Consider the following 22210-nt stretch of genomic DNA (forward strand, 5'->3'; position numbering starts at 1 on the left):
AAGGAGGGAGACCTTGATCCATCTATCCTTTCCAATCCTAGGCTCCGCCCTGGGTGTCTGTGGATGGCTCCAACCCTTCCCTGAGCTCAGTCTGGGAGAAAGCAGGACCCACATTTAGCATTAATAGTCCCATGGCCAGGGCTCATGTTTCCTTAGGGATAGAATCAGGGGTCTAGCTGAAGAGGGGAAGGGTAGCTAAGCAAGGCCATGGTGGAAATCCTTTAGGAAGAATGAACAGAATGTCAGAGGCACATGGAGAATTATCTGTCCGTAGAATGGTGATAAGTCAGGTGGCCAGGGCTCCAGAAGATGTCGCAGGAGGAGTGCTCCCTTGGAGGTACATCTGTGTCATGAAAGTACCTCTCAGACCATGCTACAGCAGCCAGGAGCTATAGGGTCAGATGCTAGGGGTGTGGCTCAGTGGAGAAACACAAGCATATGTTAAGGCCCTGGGTTCAGTCTTCAGAGAAGGAACAGGAAGAAGGAGGGAGGGAGGGAGGGGAAAAGAGAAGGAGGGAGGGAGGGGGAGGGAGGGAGGGAGAAAGGGAGGGAGGGCATTGCAGTAGAACAGCCTGACCTGCCAGGAATACAGATGAAACAGCAAAGTACTAAGACCCCACTTCCTGTGTCCCTGAGCTCATCCATATCAAACCACACGGCCAAACATTCTGTCTACCTACCATCTTTCAGGTATATTAATGTCAGCCATGCTTGGGTGTAGCATAACCTTGAAACAACAAACTAATCAAAAACACCAAAATAGCCTGTATCCAAATAATCATGGAGGGAAGATGTCCCTGGCCCCACCCAGCTAGCATACTCGAAGATAACTGAAACCAGCTAGACCACGGCACCAACTCTATAGGGACAAGCCTCACTCAGCAAGTTTGCCCACCTTCCTTCCTTTTGTTCTTTGCTGTGTCTCTGAGCCGTCCTGGCAGAGACTGTGAGCTCACTCTGTGTGTGACATTATAGGGCACTTCACCCCTTCACGTTGCTGGGGTGCTGGGTTCTAAAGCAGCCCTGGTGGCTGGAGGCACAGCAAGCTGCCCGGTGGATGGGATCAGTGAGGAGACGAGGCTGCTTCCAGCTACATGCGCATCTACTGCCCAGCTCAGAAGAGCTTACACCCTCAAATGCTCAAATGCCCTGAGCTATTCTGCACTTAAGCCAACACCGAGGGGCAAATGGTGTGGCCGCGTCACTGCTAAACGGAAGCTGTCATCCTCAGCCCAGTATGAGGCTGGGCCTGCACTGGTTCTGGAGGAGTATCATGACTATACAGCTGAGACAGAACCAGGGGAGACTTAGGAGTGCCATGGTGCATCAGGTGACATCAGTCAAAAGAGATTAGTGGCTGGCTGGTGTGAGCCTGGTGAGCCCACAACCAAGGTCTCCTGTTCTGTGAGCCAGCTGGCTCTGCTCAAAGAGATGCTTAGCTGCCTTGAGTCGCAGCACTGGTCAGGCCCGCCTCTGCAGCTCAACAAGAGAAGACATTCCGATCCCCAAGCTCCAGCTCTGAGCCTAGTGGGTACAAGGTCATGCCCCCAGTGCCAGATTGCTAAGGCAGATGCGGCAAGAATCCCAAACTGCACACTGATGTTCCTAACTCCAGGTGTCTGAATGAGACACACCATCACACTCATATACTCTCAGCCACACCACGAGCCTCCAGGAAACAACTAGGGTGGCAGGCCAGCAGGCAGGACCATCCTTCAGGGGAACCAGAGCCCTCTCACCCTCTCTCTCCACATCCCCCTCATTTTCCCTCCTCCTCTTCTAGAAAGTGCATATGCGCTCCCTCCACCACCTCAAGACACACCCTCCAATCCACAGCTGGATTCACCAGCCCTCACCTGCGCTTGTAACACTTTCTCCTGAGTGCCTCTGGAGCTGTGAGAGCACACCTGGTAACCCTGCTGCTCTTCTGGTATCCAAGCTAACCTGCCTAGCCACAGGCTCACTCCAGGAGCTCAGGGTAGGATGCCAAGATGATCCACCACAGGCCAGGCCTGGGTAAATGCAGGTTTCCACAGCTGGAGGAGACCTCAGAGCTTAGACCTCACCTGACCAGCAGTCAGCAAGGGCAGAGCCAGACTACAAAGCTAGGCTGCCCCCCACAGGATGCACAGGGTAAGCGTCTCTGCCCTGAGAGGCTCCCTCACATCCAGAGAAGAGGAAGAGCAAGCAGGGGACAGAGGAAGCTTGAGAGCTCTTGCTGGCCACCACCAGAGCAAAGGACACCATTACCACGCTGTGATCCATCCAGTTCCAGGAAACTTCCTCACTGTACCTCCTGTCCCCTCCCTCCTCACTGTCCCCTCCTCCTCCTCACTGTCACCTCCTCCTCCTCACTCTCACCTCCTCCTCCTCCTCACTGTCACCTCCTCCTCCTCCTCACTGTCCCCTCCTCCTCCTCCTCACTCTCACCTCCTCCTCCTCACTCTCACCTCCTCCTCCTCCTCACTCTCACCTCCTCCTCCTCCTCACTCTCACCTCCTCCTCCTCACTCTCACCTCCTCCTCCTCCTCCTCCTCCTCACTGTCACCTCCTCCTCCTCCTCACTCCCACCTCCTCCTCCTCACTGTCCCCTCCTCCTCCTCACTCTCACCTCCTCCTCCTCCTCCTCACTGTCACCTCCTCCTCCTCACTGTCACCTCCTCCTCCTCACTGTCCCCTCCTCACTGTCACCTCCTCCTCCCCCTCACTGTCCCCTCCTCCTCCTCCTCCTCACTGTCACCTCCTCCTCCTCCTCCTCACTGTCACCTCCTCCTCCTCCTCCTCACTGTCACCTCCTCCCCCTCACTGTCACCTCCTCCTTGGGAACAAGGGTGCAGGCCTCGAGACCACAGCGCCCCCTACTGTTCAGCTGCCGGGATCTCCTTCCAAGGCTCCTGTGCTGTCCGGCCACAGTCCCAGACTAAACATCCTCTGTGTCCAGCACAGCTGTTCTTCCCAAGTCCTGAAAGGACCGTCACCTTCTCAAACCAGCTCCCCAGACACAGTGACCATTGTCTAGGGCCACCGGGGGGCCTTCAGGACAGCCTGTGGATCACAATAGGTACCTCCTGAGCAGAGTTGACACAGGGTTGCTTCAGATGGTGTCTGCCTGCAGCTGGACTTACCCTGCGGTGGTTGTGAGGCCTGGTGCTCGTGGGCAGCTGGTCCAACCAAGACTTCCTCAGAAGGGCCCCTCACCCTGTAAGGGAGGGCAGCTGCTCTCTGACCTGAGGGAGCAGCTGGAGTCACAGCAACAAGCGTACATGGAAGGAGCCTGTGAGGAGCTCCGCCCCAAACACCAGCTGTCTTGACAAGGGTCTTAACAGCAGCCTGCCCCCTCAGGGTGGACTGGTTCAGGACATGCTCTATGATCATCACCGTCTGCCCCATGTCCAAATAGGCTGTCTCCACTGTTGTCGCCAATCTGTTCCATCTGGCTAAGGATACCAAAGCTTGTGTGACATTTCCTCAAGTAAACCGCCAAGCTCAAGGCCATTGCTGGGGTCCAGGCTCTGGCTTTCCAGGGCTCTGACCAGGCAAAGCGTGGCCACTGGAGCTTTCACGGAGCCATCAACCTCACCTCTCCTGGGATCTGTCACTGACCCTCTGGTGCTTTCCCTCCTGGGTTTGCCAGAGGGAGGGGGTGTGCACATCAGATGGACACAGAATGTGTTCGCTGGGCGCCATTCAGCAGGCCAGTCATGAGCCAGTATACGTCCATGGAAACAAGAGCACCGAAGAGACCAGGGCTGGACCCCTCAGATGCAGGCCAAGCAGCAGCTGCTCCCCAGAACAGTGTGTGGCAGGCTGGGGACAGCATGGGAAAGCACGCACTCGGGAGCACTCTAGGATGCAGACAGGAGCAGTGTTCCTAGCAGCACTAACAGATGTACAAGATACAGAGCGGACATTCAGACTACTTGGGCCACTGTCCACTGTGTTACTGACCTTTGCTGGGCAGGAGCTACGGCTGCTGAGCACACTACAGTGTACTTGGTAGCTGGCCCCAAATGTCTGCAATCTAGAACCAGAGAAGGCAGGTAGAGAGGGGGGAAAGACCAGTGAGGTGAGCTGACAAAGATCACCACAGGCCACAGGGACAAAGGTCTTCTAGAAACCCTCAAAAAGCAGGAGTCATACATCCAATAAGGGGCTAGGGCCCAGGGTAACCAAGGATGTGGGTAAAAAGACACTTGACCCAAAGGCCCCAGCCAGGCTAAGAGCTGTACTTCTGCCCTCCCTGCTGGACCTCCTAAGCCTGTAACAGCCACACAGCTAGAGCAGTGCAGATGCCAGCAACCGACACAGGGTGTCTGATACCCCGTGATGACTCCTGCTCACAGCTGTAGTTTGTGAAGACAGACCCAGGGGTCATGGCAGAGGATGGTGGCCAGGCCTCCCACTGGCATCTCCCCTACAGGGCCAGGGAGGGAGAAGGAAGCACATTGGCCCAGCAGCTCCCTTGGGGCCTGGAGGTGCTCAGATGGGCTGCAGACACTGGGCATTTAGACCTCTGAGCAGAGTCTGGGCCACAGAGATCCCTATCTCAGAGTGAGAGCCCCACATGGCTCCTTGATAGCATCCTGGCCCCTCCTTCCCTGCTCCACCAGTTTTCATGACCTTTACATTTCTTCCTGTGTCCAAACAGCCCCCTCTCTGGCATAGAGGGACCTCCAGACTTATCTGCAGCTTTGAAAATATGAGGTGTTGGGGAAACACATCCAGCAAGGCAGCAAGGGGAATCAGCAAAGCGGGCCCCAGGAAAGGAAGGCCCTGGTGAGACGGTCCCAGAGGCCCGAGCACAAAAGGGCTGGGAAGGCCTCATCTGGGCTGACCAACAGAGAGCCTCGAGAGGCCTCAGGAGAATAAGGGTCCCCAAGGGTAGTGGATACAAGTCAGCTGTGATGTGAGGACAAAGTAAAAGGGGGCCATGGTCGGAGAGGGAGAGTAGAGGCTGAGACCGATGTGGACAAGGAAGGATCACCCCACCTGTCCAAATGCTGCCACCTGAAGTGACTCTACCCAGCCCAAGGCTACCAACAAACTTCTTCCAGCTAAAGCCCAGGGGTTGGATGGGAACCCAAAAGCAGACCCGTGTCGCCCAGCCTTGTGGTGGTTTGAACACTTGGTCCCCAGTTGGTGGTGCTGCCTGGGAAGTCTAGGTGGTCTAGCCTTGCTAGAGGAAGTGTGTCACTGGGGCTGGGCTTTGAGAATTGGACGTGCCCCGGTCCTTTCAGTTGGCCCTCTCTGCTTTGTGCTTGTGGTTACAGATGTGAACGCTCAGCTTCCTGCTCCAGCCCATGCTTGCCCCTTGTTGCCAGGCCTTCCTCTACAAAGGCTCTTACCCTCTGGAACTGTAAGTCAAACAAACTCTTCTAGACGTGGCTTTTGCTCATGTTATTTCAGCACAGCAAAGTGACCAATATGGCCTTTCCTCCTGAAGCCCACAGACAAGTTCATCCTCAGCTGCCCAGCTCAGCCAAAAACCAGCCCTCCTGCTGGCCACACAAGCCCACAGTAGAACAGGCACGTGGCTGCTACTGCAATCCTTCTAGACCTTTCCTTGCTACTTCTCCCACCTCCACGGCCTCATTCTGTTGCAAGCCACCATCTGGGCCTCCCAGTTCACCCTGGCTGCCTCCCCACTGGCCTCACTACACCACCCTAAAAACTAGCTCAAGCCCTGCAACTTTCCCCCAGAAACCCGGGACCTTATTATGCAAGTGTCAGGTTTCGGCCAAAGGCCACCCCTTCAGACAGGCCTTCCCTGACTACCCTTCCTGTCTCTCCTCATACCTGCTTTGTCCCTGAGGGCTTGGTTTGTGTCTTTATCCACTTTCTGCTCTCCCTAGAGGCCACCGCACCAGGGCCAGGCCCACACACTCTTACTGGTAACCTCAATAAGTATCTGAAGAATAAATGAAATTTTTTCTTTGATATGGTTTGGACATGATTCCAGTGTGTCCACTAAAACTGATGTGCTGAAGGCTTGATTCCAGGCATGATGGTGTTGGGAGGTGCTAGAACCCTTAAGAAGGGCAAGTGTGAGGTGGTTGATCATGGCAGACCCCCTGGGAAGGGAGTGGTGCTGGTCTCTGAGGACTGCTCTTTCTCCTGAGGGTGGACTCCTATAAAGTGAAACTACCCACACGCACTCGGCCTCTTATGCATGTGGCCATTTTCCTTTCTGCTTCCCTGTTATATTTTGATACATCTAGGGGGCCCTTTCCAGGATGCTGGCACCACACTGTTAGGTTCTTCCAAAGATTATGATTTAAACACCCATCTTCCTTGTATACAGTTCTCCACACCAGTTATTCTGTTAAAGCAATGGTTCTCCACCTTCCTAATGCTGGGACCCTTTGATACAGTTCATAGTGTAGTAACCTCCAACCATAAAATTATTTTCATTGCTACATCATAACTGTAATTTTGCTACTGTTATGAATTGTAGTGTAAATACCTGATATGCAAGAAATCTGGCATGCGACCTCTGTGAAAGGGTCATCAATACCTAAAGGGGTTGTGACCCACAGGTTGAGAATCGCTGTATTAAAGCCGCAGAAAGGGGCTAAAACTGTCCCTACACCCATTTCCTAGGGTAAGAGCGACAGCATTTGCAGTGCTTGCTACCCTGCAGAAATGCCAGGCACCAAGCCTCAGCACAGCGAGCCCTGCCCAGCGCTACAGTCAGTAAGACATTGCACTACTCTCCCAGCATGCACCTGCTCACAGCAGTTTCCGGTCCCCACCAAGGCGGAGCTAGGCTTCCAGCCTCCTGCCCTCCTGCCTCCAGATGCCACGTCAGCTCCTCTGAGCTCAGCTGACCCAACCACAACACTCTGACTTGTCTCCTCCTGAACTGACTCTGAAGAGCTCACTCATTCCTCTGCTGATGACTGTACATTCTTCCAAGGAATACGTTTTTCAAAATGAGTCAAATAAAAAACTTACTACCAAAAGAAAAGGAACCAGGCACAGGGCACTCACTCATATCCAAATCTGGGCTGTTTGGGCTGTTCCTGTGGATCAAACTCAGCTTCCAAATTAAGTGTGCAAAGACATACTGCTTCAAGGGTCACTGGGAAATGAACAAGGGGACTTGGGCATCAATAAAAAGTATTCCCTTGGGCTGGAGAGATGGCTCAGAGGTTAGGAGCGCTAACTGTTCTTCCAGAGGTCCTGAGTTCAATTCCCAGCCACCACTCACAACCATCTGTAATGAGATCTGGTGCCCTCTTCTGTATACTAAATAAATAAATCTTTTAAAAAAAAAAGTATTCCCCATACCCAGTGTGCATCTGGCCAGCTGTTCTCCCTGTGCTGAGAGCCCAGTCCACACTCATTGCTAATCAGCCTAGGCCTACCAGAAGAGAGAACACAGGCTCCAACCAGCTATGGAGCCCAGCAGCCTCCTGCAGGAGAGTCCTGTGCACACATCTAATGGAGAGTGAATTACGACTGCACTATCTCCTAGCCAGGCCAGGAGCCTCTTTAGTGCCCTGTACTAGTTTCCTCTGGCTCCTTGAAAACAAGAGAAACATTCTCGCATGGCTTAAGTCAGTATTTGTCCCCTACAAGGTCCTGCAGCCTGGGGTGCTGGCTCTGCACCATACAGGCTCTGAGCACACAGTAGGGCAGAGAGCACACAGGAAGGGTGAGGATTGAGTGGGGCAGGCTAAGGGCACAGAGCACCATGTCTCTGGTCTTACCAGAAGGCTACAAGGGAACCAGGGCCAGCAATGGCACACGCTAGCAGAACACTCCAAGGCCATGGCTTCTCTGGAGCAAGGGGAGGTCACACCTACACAATGGTCTTGGCTGACATCTGGACCCCTGCCAGCAGCCCCTCCTAAGGCAGGTCCAGCATGTTCAGGACTGCAGGGACAAAACATTCAGAAGGTGGTGGCTCTGAGCCAAGCATCCCTGCCCCCATCTACCCTGCTCTCCTCGGCCCAGGTGGAAAAGAGCCCCAAATCAGATGAAAAGAATACAGTGTCCCACCCTGGTGTGGCTGATCTGACAACAGTCTGGGAACAGTGTGCTGCTGACAGCAAGCACAGCCTTCTACAGACTAGCTCCAGGGCAATCACAGGGTATCCCAGGCTCTGCCTCAGCGAGCACTCTGGCCTCCATGATCTCCTTGTGCCGTAATGAACTGGGTACCACTGTCTTCGGCTTTCGGTCCCTGTCCCCCATCAGGCACACCCACCCAGTGTGTGGGCTGCTTTCAGGAACTTCCTGTGAGAAGAGCAGTGCTGCCACAGAGCAACCCAGGGAGAAGCACAGGGAGAGCCTGGACAGCCCAGGCCACCCAGTGAGAGGGCCAGGTACAGGTGGAAGCCCCCCTCCACCATGCAGCTGTCTGCTGCAGGCTCTTGGGACACCCTAGATCACCCTGACACTGGCCCAGGGCCTCCACTAAGGCAAGAGGGTCCCCTCAGCGTCCATTCATTGAGTGCCACCTCGGGAGGGAAGAAGGGAGAGGACAGTGACAGGTGTGGAAAGGCAGAGAACTGAGCCACCATCTACCCCTCTGTCCATGTGTCTGGCTTACTGGTAGCAGTGACCCCACCACACCAGGCTCACCAGCTAGCCAGTGCCAGCACAATGGTACTCACCACATTCCAGAAGAGTGGACTAAACACAATGGTGAACACGGCAGCCACAAAGCTGGGCTCTGTGGGGTCCACGAACCCCAGCAGCCAGGTCATAACGAAGAGATCTGCCTGCAAGGACAGAATTGCCATCAGCAGGAGACCTGTCTAGCAACACCCAGAAACTGCCAGGATCTGTGAGGCCCCAGGATGCAAAGACCTCTGGGAAAATAAAGGAAGCTTGGGACATCCAAGTCCAGACAGAGTCACAGTCACTACACTTGACTCTCATAAAAGGGAAGATGAAAGGCTGAAAACTAGTCAGCCATGTCAGCTATCAGGAGGCGCTAGGCTAATGATTGCCGAGGTGCTTATGGGCACTGTATGTAGATGTCAATGGCTCTCAAGACAGCCCGAGAAGGAAGTGACACTAAGCCTGGATGGGATGGAAATCCTTGAAGGAGGCTTCTCTGGAGACCCAAGGAAAACTCAGGTGGCCCAAATACATGGGAAGAGAAGCTCAGCCTCAGGAGATAGCAGCAGAAGTTAATGACCACGGGCAATGGCTGCCTCTCCCAGCAGCCCAGGAGGAGCCGTGTGACTGCAGCTGAGGATGGAAGTGGTTCTGCACACAGCATGAGGGGAGCAGGTGGTAGCACTCCCTCCAGCTCACACTGACAATGACCAGGGGTCGTAAGACACAACCCGGGGGTGTGGGGGCAGCTCAGTAGCAGAGCACCTGCCTAGGAGGTACAAAACCTTGGAGTCTACCTGCAATACCATCACCAAAACAGAACCACCAGATCAACCTATGTGCCCAACCTAGAGAAATAAGGTATGACCCATGTGTGAAGCCCCCAAACCACAGAGGTCAACGGCTCCATCCGCGCATACAAATTCTCTGGCCCTTGACAGCTGGTACAAGCTGTCAGCACTAGGCTGTGCTGTGCGCCCTTAGGGTGCCTGGCAGCCCCGATCCCAGCTTCCACCCACTGGAAGATGGCAGCTCCTCCCGACAGGCAACCAGAGATGGCTCCATATGTCCCATAGCCTCTGCCCACAGGAGAGAGGAGGAGCAGCCAGCCACTTTCAGCACCAGCTTCTTTCTTAGACAGTGAGAAAGTTCTGGCGCTGGGGGGTATCGCTGAGTCCTTGTGCTCTTCTCTAAACTGCCTTAGTTTCCATTTTAGGAAGCATCTTAAAGGCCCAAAGCACTGGTGCTCTCGTGGAGTCTGCCCACATGCAACTGAAATAAAAGCCACACTAAATCGTAAACGAGGCTTCCTCCACCAGGCCGCTGGCCTTCCTCAGACTCTGCTCTCATGGCATGCTTAGTTGTTTCATTTCAGGAAGGAATAATTTCTTTCAAAGAGTGCTTCCGTTCTCCACATTAGGGGGAGGAGGGGAAATGATATGCTACATTGCTAGAACGCCACCCCCACCCCCAGAGCTGCCCATCCCTGGAGAGAGAGCAGCAACCTCTACCCGGGCTCTTACTTCACCCAGTAACCGTCTCCTGGGAAGACTCAGCCTGCCGTCCAGACCACAGTGCCCAGTGTGACACAGACACTGGAAAGTTACTAGGCATGTAAGGTCTTCCACCACGACCTCTCCGCCCAATCAAACCCCAGTTCTCACCAGGATATGGAACCAAAGGGGGGCAGAACAGATGCTAACTGCTCAAACCCAGTGCACAGCCACCCATATCCACAAGGGATACACCAAGACCCCTATAGATGCCAAAACTGCAGCTGGCACCAAAACTGCAGATAGATACTATACTGTTCTCTTCTAATACGCGTGCATCTCCAATAGAAAACATTCTGTAAACCAGGCACATCAAGAGGTTAACAACAGCCGGGTGGTGGTGGCACACGCCTTTAATCCCAGCACTGGGGAGGCAGAGGCAGGCAGATCTTTGTGAGTTCGAGGCCAGCCTGGTCTACGGAGCAAGATCCAGGAAAGGCGCAAAGCTACACAGAGAAACCCTGTCTCGAAAAACAAAAACAAAAGAGGTTAACAATAACCTCTTGGTTCTAGTTACTCAGTAACTCGAACCAGAGCAGGCCTTGGTGGTGTGCACACCTGGAATCCCGTTACTCAGGAGGCAGAGGCAAGCTGATCTCTATGAGCCAGGCTAGTCTAAACAGTGAGTTCCTGTGGGATGATTCATCCCTAGCAGGCTTAAGGCCCAGCCAAGTAAAAAAGATACTTTCTGAGAGCCTGCCCACAAACAGGCTACAAAGTGAGAGCCTGTCTCAAAAAAAAAAAAAAAACAAGGAAAACAGAAGCAAGGGAGGGAGGGAGGGAGGAAGGGGTGTGATTAAAACAGACAAGCAGGTGGTGTGGACACCCCTCCTCTCTTCTGTGCTCTACTCACCATCCTGCTGTGGAGACCACAGACACAGGATCGTCCTGCTCAGCAGATAAGGAGCCAATAGTAGGAGCACTAGTGTGGGAGCAAGTATGTGAAACACCTCAGTGAGCACACTCAGGGTGCTGATAAATGAGTGACAGAGATCCTGCTCAGGAACCTACAGGGAGAATGAGCCTGAAGGCACAGCCTTGTCCCAGGCTGCGGACAGTTCAAGAGCACATAGGCAATACAGCAGGCAAACTTGCCCTAGCCTTTCAGAGCCCCTAGACAAAGCCTCAGGAAACCCTGGACAACATCAGGGCCTCTTAGCACAACCTTGGGCTGTGGAAAGTAAGGTCATATGCTCCCAGAGCACACACCGCCCATGCAGGACAAAGCCACTGGATCAGACCTCAAACTTGACCATGCTGCCTTACAGAAAAAGGAGGGGATTGGAGCTGTGTAGCCCTAGAGCTTCGAGAATCGGAGCCCACTGAGAGAGACATGTGTTAAGCATCCATGATCACAAGGCCCCAACCACTCGTGGGGGGCAGGCACTGCAGAAAAAGAGAGGAAGGGCAGCTGGTCTAGACACAAGAGTCCTGACTTTGGGGCTGGAGAGATGGCTCAGTGGTTAAGAGCACTGGCTGCTCTTTCAGAGGTCCTGAGTTCAATTCCCAGCAACCACATGTAATGAGATCTGGTGCCCTCTTCTGACCTGCAAGCATATATGTAGGTAGAACACTGTATACATAATAAATAAATCTTCAAAAAAAAAAAAAAAAAGAGTTCTGACTTTGCCTGACCACTTCCAGAGCATGCTGATGGTACTTCCCTCACTTGGACCACATGTCCTTAGCCAGTAGGAAGTCCTTATACATCACAACCCTTCCTTCCTATTCTGCCTTTCAAGCCCCAGCCCAAAACTTGGATTGCTTAGGCACCCACACCCCTGTCTCATTGTCTTATCTGTTAGTCTTTTCTTACCTAATCACTCAATCCATCCCTTACCCTCACCACCCCTGTGCTCATGGCTCCCCCAGGGCATAGCAAAGGACCTTCACGACCTCCTACCTTTTGGTTCCCTTCTGAGCCCTCCTAGATAGCACCTCACATCCTGCTGGCCACCCTCACCCACACCTCCTCACCTACACTTTGCTCACTGAGGCACACCAGCAGATGAGCCCTATATCACCCCATAAAGTAGGGTGCAAGTCCCTCACCTACAACCCATCCTTTTACAAAAGCTCTGTGCATGCCAGGAATACCATCTGTCCTTCTATACTATCTGTCCTTCTACACACTGTGAACAAACTCCTGCTCATCCCTCGACCCAGATGGAGCAGTCCCCTATTTTTCTTTTTTTTTTTTTTTTTTTTTTTTTAGATTTATTTATTTATTATGTATACAGTGTTCTGCCTACATGCATGCTTGCAGGCCAGAAGAGGGCACCAGATCTCATTACAGATCGTTGTGAGCCACCATGTGGTTGCTGGGAATTGAACTCAGGACCTCTGGAAGAACAGCCAGTGTTCTTAACCGCTGAGCCATCTCTCCAGCACCCTCTATTTCTTACCAGGGCACTCTATTGTATTCCTGAAGTTCAGCCTTTGCGATTATCTAATTATCATCCCTGTCTTGCAACTGCTCCTCGGGCTAAGGACCACATTTTTATTGATCTTTGTGTCTCCATTTCTGACTGCCAAGGCTGGCAGAAAGTAAATATTTGCTAAGTGAACAGAAGCCCTTGTTTCATCATCATTAAAATTTGAAGGCTAATGGTCATCTCCAAGGGGCTCAGTGGCTGAGCCACCCTGTGACCTCCTCCAGTCTGGCTTTGGAAATATAAGAAATTGCCAAAGCAGCCCCTGGAGGTTGTTTTGCAAGCAACCAGACAGCTAGCAGCCAACATGACTAACAGGCCCCTCTGGACACAGAAGCATGGCTTCTTGTAAGATTGCAAGACCTGGGATCACCAGCTACAGAGACACTATGCTTCAACACTATGCTTTACAAGAGTTGACAGAGGTGGAATGCCAAGCTAGAGGGAGAGGAGGGACTTCCCCAGGTGAGGCTTGTTTGTGCCTAGGTATGAAGTTAGAGGTGGAGGAGGACATGGGAGACAAGGTAGAGGGCTAGAAGTCCTGAGGCTCTGGCCCTGGCCTGAATCCCAGCGCCCCCCTTCCCTTGCAGACCCTGCTCCACTACTTGTCCCCTCCACTGGCTGGCCTCCGTGCAGCTCCCACAGAAGGACCTCCTGGGCCTATATGTCCATAAGGCCCTACATGTGCTGTGGCACGTGAATGCATGCCACACATATGCAAAACCAGTAAATCCCAATGTGATTTTTAACAGTGAGCTTGCCATATTATGGGAGCAAGGTGGAGGCGGGGCACCTGCAGGAGACAGCATTTTGCCCTTGCAGTGAGAACTCTCGCTCTTTCTCCGTGGGCTCTGGGGTGAAAAATGTTCTCACACTCTTTAGGGATTGTCAAGAATTCAACTCAATGTCATTCTCCAGGTGATGAGCACCATGAAGGGAGCCTGTCCTAGTACAGGGTGTCAAGGACTAAAAAAAAATGGCCAGGCCTGAGAGAATTCCTAGGGCCCATCACCAAGGTCTAGGAACCAAGCTCTGAAAGAAGATTTATCACTGGCCCCACCGAAGATAGGACAGCCAGGGTCTGGAGAAACCCACAGAGCCCAGGCTGTGAGGGCCAGCACCAGCCTTGACTAGATCAGCCCTTCTGGATCCTAGGCAAGAAACCCCACAAATGTGGACTTCACCAGGGGAGGACCACCCACCCCAGTGGACAAGGATAAAAGACAGTTTCTGGATCCTGGCCCCCACCATAAGATGGGTGAAGTGAATCCAGAAAAACACACTTCTTCCACCCTTTGTGGGAGCTAAGACAAAGGAGGGAAACTGAGGCACTCAAAAACTAATAAACATGGCTGGGCCCAACAAACACTGGCATCCATCTGTCACTCAAACCAGAATATGGCCACACAACCAGGTCCCAGTGCCCCGGTCAGCCTGCCTCGGCAGGTGGGGAGGGCGCATCTGGAAGCCAGGTCACCTTGGGGGTTAGTGTTGCCTGGAGAAGCAGCTGCCTCCTAGGAAAGAGTGACTAATGCTGGACAGAAACCAGAAGTGGGGGACATGCTCCCAGCTCTCTACACCCGAGAGGTATAGAGAGGCCCACATCCCAAAGCCCACTCAAAACTAGATCAGCCGAAATTAACCCAAAATCCGTCTGACATGAACAGGGGAACATGGCTCTCTCACCAAGGCTCTGCCTCCCAACCAGTGCCAGAGGCTCCATGTGGGCCACCTCAGTGAAGGAGAGGGCCCCTTCCCAGTTTCAACCTGCTTCAAACAGGGAAGCCTGACTCCTAAGAAAGGACTTTCCCTCAGGGTCACAGGCCTACTGGAGGCTAAAGAGACTCAACCTACCAGAACCAGAAGGAAATGGGAGCTGGGCTCCAGGGACAGCTCAGGTCACCTGTCCCTGCTGATGAACTCAGCTGCAGAACCCCCACAGGCTGGTAGAAAAGAGGCACATAGCAGTTCCGATGCACTGGAGACCTGGACACACTTCCGAGCAATGTCCTGTTGTTAGGGAATGATTTGCAGGGGGTCAACAGCACCCAGGTGCAAGCTACATTGTGACATCCAAACAAACAGCAAGAGCACAGGACAGTCAACTCCGCATTGATCACCCGACAGTAATGGGCCACTCTGTGGCATGTGCCATACACGTCAAAGGATAAAAGGGACAGGATCTTTCACCTCATACAGTGGGCCTCTGTGGTTGCACACCCTTCTCCCCCTTCCCGGCTGTCTCAGTGTCTTGGTACTGCCAGCAGATCCAGGAACAATTCCACAAGACAATTCCACAAGAGCCCTGTGCCTTGAAAAGGGGGAAGCAGGTATTGGGACATTTCCATCTAGGTCTATGCCCCAGGAGGAGTAGGCGCTACATTTAACATTAAGGAATCCCTTCCACCCCATTTGCTGCAGTGGGGTCTGCCTGGGTCTGAGGTGGGATCTGGTGTAGAGCAGAGCTCTACCTTCCTCCTGATCCCTACAGAGTTCACAGCAGCCTCCAGGACCAATCCAGGCCAGATTCCCTCACTGACAAGAATGGCCACCCCAGACTACCCGTGCAGAGTGCAAAGCAGATGTGAAGTACAGGGAGGAAGGTGCAGGTACATGGGCTGCTCTGGCATCAAGTCACTTGGACTTTTTCCTCTACTACACACTAACTATGAAATACAGATGTGTCACCTCTCACTTTCTGGAGGGACCTCTTGGGAGGCATATCCTAAAGCAAGAACCAGAAGACACTGATCCAAAGCTAGTCCTGGACAGTGGGGGTCGGTCATCCTATGATAGGCAGGAGGGAAGCACAAGAGAAGAGCAAAAATCAATCCTATCCAAGTGGGCGGGAGGGGTGGTGAGGACACAAAGAACCCATAGCTGGTTCTTTGGGGAAAGAAAGCAATAGACCAACGGCTAACCAAACTGACTAGGAAGCAAAGGAGACAAGTACAAGTTAACAGCTCCTGCCTGCCTTCACCTGCTATCAAGGACAAGGCCCACCCTGTCAGCCTCCTTCCACAATGGGCTGGCAGCCCTTGGAAGCATGAACCAATAAATAAACCCTTTCATCCCAGAAGGGATAGAGATAGCTGTGGGAGCAGTTACCAACATCAGTAATAAGAAGGATTTTCTCTTATTTATTTATTTTTTTTTAGTTTTTTGAAACAGGGTTTCTCTGTGTAGTTTTGGTGCCTGTCCTGGATCTCACTCTGTAGTCTAGGCTGGCCTTGAACTCACAGAGATCCACCTGGCTCTGCCTCCTGAGTGCTGGGATTAAAGGTGTTTGTTGCCGCCGCCACCACCCAGCTATTATGAAGAATCTTAAGTCCCATAAATTCAACAATGAAGATGAAATGCACCATTTCTTGAAAGACACAAAGTACCAAAATCCACTCAAGAAGAAATAATAGTACTTTGCCTATGAAAGAAAGTGAACTCATAGTTTAAACTATCAAAAGAAGGAAGAAAAATCTCCAGGTCCAGATGGTTTCACTGGATGAATTCTACCAAAGACTTATGGAAATAATACCAATTCTACAGGGTTGCTTCTAGAACATGCAAGAGGAGGGACTGTTTCCCATTTGCTCTGTCAGACCAGCAACAGATATCACATATGTATATGTTTGAGACAGGGTCTCGCTCTGGAGACCAGGCTGGTCTCAGACTCACAGAGATCCACCTGCCTCTGCCTCCCAAGTACTGAGGTTAAAAGCATGCGCCACCACCGCCCGGCTTGACCAACGATATCTTAATACTACACTAGATAAAGATACCACAAGGAAAACAAAAGCCACATTTCTCATTGGCACAGCTGTGCAATCTTGTACAAAATAATACCAAATCAACTCAGCAATTTACTCAAATGACAACCTGGCAAGACCAAAAGGCAGCCATCCCTGGAGCTCAAAGGTCTTCAGCACTCAGCCTCAGTGCCACTCATCATGCTAGGAGCCACACATGGGTCAGCAGAAGCAGAAGTAGCACCTGGTTACTAAGAGCACCAAAGAAAGCTCTCATCCTAGTCTACCTTAAATGGAAAAACAAACAAACAAACAAACAAACAAAAACCTAAAGACAAAATGTATGTCCTTAATAAGTTCATAAAATAAGCTATTTAAATTACGGCCTGATAGTCATTTAAAAGTAATTAAACTGAAAGGTGTCTTGGTTTGGCTTAGTTTGGTTTGGTTTTGAAAAGGGTCTCACTATGTAGCCCTGATTGTCCTAAAACTCAAAATTCTCCTGCCTCTCTTCCAAAGTACTGGAATTAGAGGTGTGCACCACGATGATCAGTTTGAAAAATAATTTAATCCTGGTATGGTGGTGCACTCCTTTAATCCTAGCTGCTAGTAGATACAGACAGGAGGATCTCTGTGAGTTCAAGGCCAGCCTGATCTAAATATATAACAAGTTCCAGGTCAGCCAGAGATATGTAGTAAGGTGCGGTCTTAAGAAAGAAAGAAAGAAGCCAGGCATTGGTGATGCACGCCTTTAATCCCAGCACTCAGGAGGCAGAGCCAGGCAGATCTCTGTGAGTTTGAGGCCAGCCTGGTCTACAGAGCAAGATCTAGGACAGGTTCCAAAATTACACAGAGAAACCCTGCCTTGAAAAACAGAAGGAAAGAAGGAAGGGAGGAAGGAAGGAAGGAAGGAAGGAAGGAAGGAAGGAAGGAAGGAAGGAAGAAAGAAAGAAAGAAAGAAAGAAAGAAAATTTATGACAATTTGGCAGCAAGCAGCCATCTTTCCCTGAATGGCACAGCTATAGTTTGGATCTGAGGTGACCCGCTGAGGCCCATGTGTTGAAGGCTTGTTCTCTAACTGATGGCACTGTGAGAAAACAAAAGCTTTGGGAGCCAGGGCTTAGTGGAAGGAAGGTAGGTCACTGGTGGAGAGACCATAAAGGAGATGCGGGGACCATGGACCCTTCCTCTCTTTTTTCTCCTGGGCACCATCAAGTGAACATGCTGTCACATGCCCCCACTATGATGTACCATGCCACCACCAGCCCAAAGGCAACGGAGAAAGTGACTGTGGACTGAAACATCTCAATCTGTGACCCAAACTAAACCTTTTATCTTTTTAAATTGATCCTCTTTGGTATTTGGTCACAGTGTTAGAAAAGCTGAGTAGCACAATCGTCAAGGCACACCACATCTGCCACCAAGAAGGCTTGGTCTCCAGCGGTGCACTTGGGCACAGCTACTGCAAACGGGGATGAGCAGCTGAAGGAAGCCATGCCCATCTACTCTCAGTTTCCTGCGCCCAGGAACTTGGACAGCTGAAGAGCATTGTCCACAGCTGTTCCTATACTCATCTGATAGATGAAAAAACAAAAAACTGAAGCACATTTTGTGACACCTAGGCTGAGTCGGTGACATTATCACCCATCTTCTCCCTTGAGCAGAAAAGTCCTCATGAAAAGGAAAATGGTGGATGGCCATGAAACAGGACCACCTGGACCATCATGCCTCAGGCTCTGGGTATCCCAGGGTGATCTTCTTACAACTGCCACACAGGGGACAGAAGTACCTTGGGCTGTGAGCTACGACAGGACCACTTCTTGCCCTAACCAATGACTTTTAAAACTAAACACCAAAACAAGACTACTGTAACAGCTGGGTGGACTAGTGGTGCCTGGCTAAGCGCCGGTTCCTCAACATCTGGAACGATCAGTCAGCACAGCAGCCACCAGCAACAAGAAGCTGTGAGTGCCTTAGCATCACGTGGTGAAATATTCTTATATACATGTAACACGAATCTTAAAAGGTCTTATTAATAAAAACAAACCCGGAGCCAGGTATTGGGGTGAGTGCTGAAAGACCAGAGAAACAGAACCAGCCACAGCTACCTCACCTTACCAACTTCTCAGCAGATCCTGTTTCCTCAAACTGGAAGCCTCTGTGTCCTCATCCAAATGGATCTCAGCTGAACTGCTGCTTAAAAGCCTAAAAGCTTAACTAGGCCTAGTTCCTGGTCCTCACGCCTTATATACCTTTCTGCTTCCTGCCATCAATTCCTGGGATTAAAGGCGTGTGTCACCATGCCTGGCTGTTTCCAGCGTGGCTTTGAATTTACAGAAATCCAGATGGATCTCTGCCTTTAGAATGGTAGGATTAAAGGCGTATATGCCACCATTTTCTGGCCTGTATATCTAGTGGCTGTTCTGTTCTCTGACCCCAGATAAGTTTATTAAGGTGCACAATATATTGGGGGACACCATGTCACCACATATACAGTTAATAATCAAATACAGACATCCCTCAGACACCCCATAGAAGATTGGTTCCTTGGGTTGGGGAACTAGCTCAGTGGTAGAGTGCTTGCCTAGCAAGCGCAAGGCCCTGGGTTTGATCCTCAGCTCAAAAAAACAAAAAATTAGTTCCAGCATCCCCTGCAGTCACCAACACCAGGGGCAGCTGAAGTCCTTCATGTTAAATGGCATAGTGTCTGCATAGAATGTGTGCGTACTTACATGCTCTAAATCACATCCCAACACAATAGAGACGCTGTATAGATAGTTACTGCTATATGTTTAGTGGATTATATCAAGAAAAAAATTCTATCATGGGTGCACACAATTTCTTTCAATCTGGATAAGGTAATGTGCAGATAAAGAAACTGCAGGTATGGAAGGAAATTGTATTTTGGGAAAATTCTTTGTTTGTTTTGTTTTTTGTTTTGTGTGTTTAGGATGGGGTGTGTGGAGGCCACGTGTTGACAATAAATGTCTTCCTCTATGATTTCTACCTTATCTTTGGAGACAGGCTCTCCCACTGGACCTGGAGCTCACCAACTTGGCTAGACTGGCTGGCCAGAGGGCCTTGGGGGCCTTCCTGTCTGCACTTCTCCAGAGCTGGGACTGTGGATGCTGTGGCTGCACCCAGCCTTTTATGTGGATGCCGAGGATCTGAACTCAGGTCCTCATGTGTGCACAGCAAGCCAGCACTCTACCAAATAAGCCATCTACTCAGCCCCTCTTTTATATTTCTCCTTAAATAATGTGGTTACTAAAATATATATATATATATATATTGCTTTTGTTTGTTGCAATGATGGGGATCAAACTCAGGGCCTTGAACATGTTAGGCAAGTGTTCTACCTTTGAGCCACACCCCAGCACAAAAGCCCAAATTATATATGGGATACATAACACTTCATTAGATGGCACTGAGTGCCTCAGCTCAGGTGTCCATAAGTGAAGGAAAAACCTGGACGTTTTCTTAGGCCAGGGACTATTTTACCCAGAGATTTTGACAGAGGAAGATTTCCTGCATAAGAGAAACCTTAATGCTGTATATATGTATGTATGTATGTATATATATGTGTATGTAGTGGTGGGAGTGAGAATGGCCCCTGAAGACTCATATGTTTGAATGCTTGTCCCATGGTTTGTGGAACTGTTCATGGAGGTGTGACCTTATTGGAGGAGGTATGTCACTGGGGGGTATGTCATGGGGGGAAGTGGAGAGGAAGGAGCTTTGAGGCTTCAAAAGCCCATGCCCTTCCCGGTTAATTCTCTCTGCCTTCTACTTGTGGATCAAGATGTGAGCTCTCAGCTACTGCTCCAGAGCCATGCCTGCCTGCCTGCTGCCACACTCCCCACCATGATGGTCATGGACTCTAAACCTCTGAAACTGCAAGCCCCCAATAAACTCTTCTGTAAATTACCCAGGTCATGGTGTCTTATCACATCAATAATAAAGTAACTAAGACAGTGATGTTATTGCTTTTATTTTATTAAGAAAAATCCCTTGGAGATAGGAAGCTGACCAGGCTGCAACACAATGTTAGTCAACAAGGGTCATCCTAACCTATCTTGGGAAACACCCTTGGCTCTCCAGCTGTATAAGGCTGGGAGCATGCAGGATAGGAAAACCCACTAGACCTGAGAGGGTTAGGAAGACAGGAAGACGTCACACCCAGGGAGCTATCCCAGCCAGGACAGACTTCTTGTCTCTTGGCTCCAGGCCTACAACACATGCCTTGTTTCCATCATCCTGGGGTAAGCCAAGAACCCTCGGTTAGTGCTAACAATCTACAATGTGTCACTCACCCCCTGCATTCTAGCCTGCCCCCTCACATCTTCCCCACTCCCAAGCTCAAGGTTACCCACCACTCCAGCCAGTATTATTGCTATGTGTGACGCACTAGGTTAGAAAGCATGACTCACTGGAGCTGAGGCTGGTGTAACACTTGTCTCACATGCCCAAGAAAAACACTAGTTGGAGAAAGGGGTTGAAGAGAGGATAGGAGATAGGGATGTGGGGGATGGGAGGCCCTGCCTTATTCAAAGGCTGGAGATGCACTTAGGACTTGCCAGTTACTTAGCTGGATGGAGAATATGCTTCAGTAACAAATATTCTAAAGGCGAAAACTATTCTCCAACATCCACTGCCCACCCATCCACCTCAACTGCCCTTCACACTCTTAACACCAGTGGGTAACGGTCTCCTGTTCCCTCCTGTGTGCCTGCTGTCCCTCCACAAGGAACTCCTACCCAGCGGCTTATCACTCAATGCTTATATTTCCATCCCTTCCCTGGCACACATGGCAAACTTTCACCTGCTATTCTAAAACACGGATCAGTTTCCTCTCTTTTCAAGAACTACTTCTATGCCTGTAGTCTTCTTTACATGAATGAAAGCTCAGTGGTAGCCAGCGACTGATTGTCCCAGAAACCGGACCTCAACAGTCCCTTTCTGAATATTGACCATATCTGTAAATAAATGAGTATGATCACACTGAGCCATGAAAAAGGAAACAAATGACGTGAATTGGAGATTTTACAGGCTCTGCGAAGCATGGCTGGTAAAAGGAGGCAACATACAGGAGAGGAGACTCGATAGAATCAGGAACCTGGGGAGATGCCCATGAGTTTGCAGAAGTTTGCAGGAGGTCAATCAAGTCCCAGGGTGGCCCAGGGCCCACTCCCATCCCGTCCCGACTGGACCAGGAGGCCACAAGTGTGAAGCCACACAGCAGGCACCCAAAAGCAGTAAGCCGCCTTCTCCCTACACGCACTCACACTCTGGACATCCCTACACAACTCCAGGAACTCACATGCAAAACCCCAGGCTCCCACCTTCCAAGAGACTTCCACGCACAATTTCCCAGCGGTATATAATCACAGACACAGAGGCTCCCCTATGCTACAACAGAGATGACAAGATTCGCGCCATGTTCCGACAATCACCACCACTGCCACCACAACCAATCGAGCGCTCCCCTCTCCTCCAGGCCCCGCCCATCGTTGCTTGGGAACAGGGTAACCCCGCCCACCAAGCGTTGAAGGCGTTGCCTGCCGGCACCGGCCTGGTCCCTCGCTTTCGGTTAAGCGGAGCTGCAGTGCGGAAGTGTACCTGCCTGAAGTCGATATTGCCGAGGCCTCCGCAGCAGTCGTGTCCCTCTGCCAAGCTGCTCATAAGTGCGGCTGCCGGACTCGTTATCTCCTTCCACCCCGTGAGCCCCCTCAGAGGGTGACACGTGGGGACCTCGCCCCGCCGCTTGGCTGGGGAGCCGGCCCCTTGGCATTTAAGGAAGCGCGGCCAGCCGGTAGACTTTCCTGGTGTCCCCCAACGACTCCTAGCCTTCTGGGAAATGTAGTTTCCGGACACTGCCTCGTGGGGCGCACTTCCAAGTCGCAAGAAGCGG

The 22210-nt window shown here is 51.2% G+C and overlaps 1 protein-coding gene across 6 annotated transcripts in view; it reads right to left on the reverse strand.

Moving 5' to 3' along the window:
* Positions 1–22111, reverse strand: part of Pemt (phosphatidylethanolamine N-methyltransferase) — a 90364-nt gene extending 68253 nt beyond the window's left edge. Inside the window, exons 1-2 of one of the 6 annotated variants that reach the window (XM_036196013.1) lie at positions 21919–22111; positions 8622–8725 (exon numbers count right to left, since the gene is read on the reverse strand). In XM_036196013.1, coding sequence (XP_036051906.1) covers positions 8622–8725; positions 21919–22090 — 276 coding nt within the window. In that variant the 5' untranslated portion in view covers positions 22091–22111. Of the gene's footprint in view, positions 1–8621; positions 8730–21918 lie in introns of those variants that run through there. The other 5 variants (XM_036196018.1, XM_036196015.1, XM_036196019.1 and 2 more) reach the window with 5 other exon arrangements.
* Positions 22112–22210: the final 99 nt, after the last annotated feature.

Source organism: Onychomys torridus, chromosome 8, assembly GCF_903995425.1.
Source record: "Onychomys torridus chromosome 8, mOncTor1.1, whole genome shotgun sequence".
NCBI lineage: Eukaryota > Metazoa > Chordata > Mammalia > Rodentia > Cricetidae > Onychomys > Onychomys torridus.